Source organism: Phragmites australis, chromosome 4 (genome assembly GCF_958298935.1).
Source record: "Phragmites australis chromosome 4, lpPhrAust1.1, whole genome shotgun sequence".
Lineage (NCBI taxonomy): Eukaryota > Viridiplantae > Streptophyta > Magnoliopsida > Poales > Poaceae > Phragmites > Phragmites australis.
Genome location: NC_084924.1, coordinates 39,479,671 through 39,484,146, shown reverse-complemented (window position 1 = coordinate 39,484,146; position 4,476 = coordinate 39,479,671). Strand labels below are relative to the sequence as shown.

General features: G+C 44.1%; 1 protein-coding gene across 1 annotated transcript; it reads right to left on the bottom strand.

Moving 5' to 3' along the window:
• LOC133916462 (josephin-like protein) lies at window positions 1-2,364 on the bottom strand. Its single transcript, XM_062360139.1, has 2 exons — window positions 1,995-2,364; window positions 1-1,056 (listed from the first exon to the last, which is right to left on the bottom strand). The coding sequence occupies exons 1-2, from the start codon at window positions 2,139-2,141 to the stop codon at window positions 601-603; spliced, it is 603 nt and encodes a 200-aa protein (XP_062216123.1). The 5' UTR covers window positions 2,142-2,364; the 3' UTR covers window positions 1-600.
• Between the last annotated feature and the right edge of the window lie 2,112 nt (window positions 2,365-4,476).

The following is a 4,476-nucleotide window of genomic DNA, read 5'->3' as shown; positions in this document are numbered from 1 at the left end:
TCCATAATAAGCTTAAGAGCAATTTCTTGTTAACTCAAGGCCATACCACGAGACAACAATGATCTTACACAAGCTCAATATATTTTTAGACTTTCTAAGATGATGGGGTACAAGCTCTGCTTACTCATGTAATGTACATCCAATAGTACTTAGAAAATGAATTGACAAATTCTAGGAGCATCCAGGACTACTTTGGTTCTCCAAAGCACAACTACAATTGCAGCAGATGTTCCTTCATCCTTCCCTTAAGTTCTCCATCACAAGTAACCTGTTCTCGCTGACAATTTCTTTATTTCCATCATTTAGCAAGCTTATGTTCTGCCTACTGTGGATACCTGGCTGGCAATCCGGCATATGACAGAGACACACAACAATCAATTAAAGAGAAGGTCCATGGCAACAACAGAAACACGTGAGGTGTATGTTTTCCACATTGAACCTTCCATCTACCAATTTGTCCATCATGCTCAGCAATAAAACTGTAAGGTTTACAAAAATTTCTGCTGCAGATGCCTGTGATCTCATCATGATGGCAATTCACAAGTATGGGCGCACATAGGAGGCTCTTTTGGTAGCCATTTGAGATTTGGGGCAGTACTGTTATTCATCTTGCAGCACGATCATGAGTTCTCCACCTTGGCTGAGTAAGCTGTCCAGGAACACAATTACGTTTTCTTTGTCCTTAAACTGCTTAGGTTCGGAAAGATCACTATCCAAATTGAACCAGATACCATCAATGCTTCGAATCGCTACCCAATGCCTGCCAGTCCAAAGCCCCCTGAACCTCCTGACAGGCACATTGATCATCAGACCAATGAACGATTCTGCATCCAGATCGATTGATGATGCCTCTTTTCGATGATCATGCCAGACTACCTTCTTCTTTCTAGCTTCTAATGCTGCGATGAGAACATTTACATCATAGTTCCCAGTTACTACATTGTGGTGAGGTTTAAAAATGAACGATAGAGGACTCCAGTGGTCCTTGTTTGGATCACTGAGAACAAGATTTCTAGCAACCCCATCCAACTCAGCTCGGGTGAAACATTCCTTTTCCTGGACCACATAAAGCATAGTTGACACATTTTAGCCTACAAAAGTTAGATTGAAACATGGTATGCCCAGACTAACCAAGATAGTACACAAGCAAAGAAATGGATTATGTCATTTTAGTGAGATCATGTTTCTCGTAACATAATTTAAAAAGTGCAAAATTATATTTACGCGGGTAAGTTGTGATAATATTTATTCTTCTGTTTTGGCGATAAACATAAATGGCCAGGTAGCAGGTGAAGTCTTTGTGACTTGTCTGTGCTTTTGAAGCCCATTAAGATTTCTACAAAATGGACCAGGTCACCTTAGAAGCCATTAGCAATTTAACACAGAATCAAGAGGGTTTGACAATACTAAAAGATTTGTTTCTGTCAGGCTTATGAATTCATGGTTCACGAGCACATCCAGTCACTGCAGCCTCTAATTCCAAAGGTGGATTGGAGGTGCGCAAAATGGATGAGCGGTACACATAAATGTGTCTTGTTCAAGAGCAGGTGGCAAGCGTGCCTGCTTTGGCAAGAATTGACATGCTCCGACTAATGGATGGAGCTTTCTGATGTCAAGGTACTTCACCTTTCTTACAATATGTTGCGATGTATCCACCACAGCAAAATTGAGTCCAACAGTGGTACCTACTGTGCTCGATTGAATCCGCAAAACTAATTTGTACCACTAAGCGCCATCATCAACGGTGCTGGTGGAGTGGAGCACAACGCTCAACTACTAACAATTTCAACAAGTCGTTCGATCAATCCTTCTCCGGTAATCGACATAGTCACATACAGTAAGGGAATCACAAGAGCGGCAATTGGAGCTTAAGAGTATATATAACGTAAAGATTAAAGTAAACTATAAAGAAACTAATAAGCACTGCACACTGATAGAACACGAGCAAGAACCCGAGGAGATAATGGTCGAAACTAGAAAGAGAGGGGAGCCACCTGCATAAGGTTGTTGAGGGCGTGGAGGAGGCAGAACTGCAGCCTCTGCCTCTCGTGATAGACCTTGCTGTTGCCGCCGCCGCCGCTTCCCACAGCGCCGGATCCTTGCTCCTCTTGCTTTGCTTCTGATTTGGCTCCCGGCTCCATGTCGCGATGGGGTTGGGAGGAGCAGAGGGGCTGGGACGCTGGGTCTCGAGTCTCGACACCCAGGGATCACTGCGGCCGCGGATTCCTTCGCCCCCCTCCCGCCAAGGCCGAGCTAACGCTGGGTCCTTTTGTTTGCGCCGCCGCCGCGATGAAACCCTCGGTGGGAACCTCGTCCTGCCCTGTTTACAGTTCCAGCTCAATGATAGGCGTGGAAAGGAAACGAAATTATACGAGACTACGTGACAGGTATTCTCTATTCCTCTTATATATGTTTAATTTGATCGTTGTATCCAAAACAAACGATGTGAATCAGGATTTCACAAAAACCTTCCTGTAGAGAGTCTCATATAATTTTTTTCCGTGGAAAGGGGTAAGCGCCGGTTCTGGAATCAGAACACCGAGCCCTCCCTTGTTACGTTTTTCAATTTTTTTTTCCCGTTCGAGCTACTCGGTAAAGGCAGAAAACAAATTAGATATGACATCACCATCCGTTAGTTCTATTATTTTTTAAATAATGGAAGTTTTATTAACTATTATCGTTATATCAGAGAATACAATCATATAATAGTTTGCTCTTAATCGCTACATAGTTAAGGTACACACAACATTTCAATTAATTATGGAAAAACCAAGTACAAAACCGCAAACATAGTGGGCGGACTACCTAGCTAAAATAGACATGGAGAACCGCATCACCTAACTATCACATCTTGATTTGCAATTTTTGCAAATTTTAAAACTTTTCAAGATTAGATTATATGTTGAATAATTAGAATAAAAAAAGCTTATTTTTTAAATTTAAATTCAAATTTGAATAAGGTTATTATTGTTTGTTTGAATGCATTCATGAAGTTAATAGGCATGTAGGGTTTATTTGGATTTGTTATTATTTTATTTGGTTTTGCTTTAGAATAGAAATAGAATTGGAAATAGAAAAAGGATAGAATAGAAAAGAAATAAAAAGAGAAAACCCTAGACCTAAACCTCCGTGGCCCAACCTCTCTTTCCGGTCGGGTTTTCCCCTTCCCCTTGGCCTGGCCAATCAGCCCGAGCCGGCTCGCTGTCCTCCCCTCCTCTCCTTCTCTTTCCATGTGGGCCACGTCGACCTAGCCAGTGCGCCCGGGCCGCAAGTGCTACAGCCAGCCAGCGCCACGCCGTTCCGTCAGCGCGCCCGTCATCTCTAAGCTGGACTCTTCCGCGTCGCTGTGTCCGAGATGGAATTCGCGTCGCTATCCTTGAGTCCCGCTTCGCCCCGAGACTCTCTGCCACCTATATATCTAGCCGCCGCCCCTCGGTTTTCCCCCAAACCAATCTCATCGAAGCCCGAGCTCAAGTCGCTGAAACCGAGCGTCGCCGATGCCATTATTGTCGCCTCGATCTATCCCACCACCAAGCCATCCTAGCGTCGTTCCACCATCGTCATGCCGTCCCTGAGTTTCGTAGACACCCTTTGAGCACACATGAGCCCCCGCCTTCACCTCTTAGTCACTAGAGCTTCGCCGCCGATGAGGAACCGAAGGTCTACATCGCCCTCCTTGCTACCAACCTGATTCGCCGCCTCACCGAAGCCACTGAAACCCAAGGCGAGTTCGCCATCGCTTCCTCCCTGCTTTTCGCCGCTCACCACCGCCGGCGGCAGGCCGAAGCGCCAATTTGGCATACTTCCGATTGAGCATCGTCGCGCCATGACCGTCGTCGCTCCTCTGCTGCCGATGGTTCACCGTCTCTCTTCCTCAACCATCCGATCAGCAACACACAGTCTAGATTAGATCAAAAGCATACCCCTTCATCCACCAGTCTTGTGGCGCCACGTGTCACTCCATAACCCAGTCAACGCTCTCAGCCAAGTCAGCAAGCCACGTCGGTGCCACATGATGCAAGTCAACTGAGCCTAGTCAACGTTAATTTTGCAAATAGACCCCTAGTTAGTTTTAATAATTAGATTTATGTCCTAAATTTTTGCAGTAAGCACCCTAGACTTGCAAATAGTTAAGTTTAGGCCCTATCTTTTTAAAGAAAACTCCCTAGACTTTAATAAATTAGATTTTAGTCCTGACCTTTTTGCATAAAAGCCCTTGTTCAGTAAGAGCCTCATAAAATTTTCATTCTAGCTTCTTTTTTAGCGATTCTTGCGTTGTTGTATTAGTTTTTCAGAGCTCTATCTTTCTATATAGGTTTTATCTTGTTGTTCTTCTGTTTTGTGTACTGTTCTTAGTGTGTTTGTTTGTGTATTTTGTCGGTAATTGTACGATTAGACGACAACGCCTCAATCAATTTGAGGAACATCAAGACTAGGAGCTAGAGTACACTAAGCAGCAGTAAGGAGAAGACAAGT

Excerpts from the sequence above, each read along its gene's own strand:
- LOC133916462 (XM_062360139.1), bottom strand. The coding sequence starts at position 2,141 with ATGGAGCCGGGAGCCAAATCAGAAGCAAAGCAAGAGGAGCAAGGATCC. Across the intron at positions 1,057-1,994 it reads CCCTCAACAACCTTATGCAG|GAAAAGGAATGTTTCACCCG; the intron begins GTGGCTCCCCTC and ends TATGTGGTCCAG.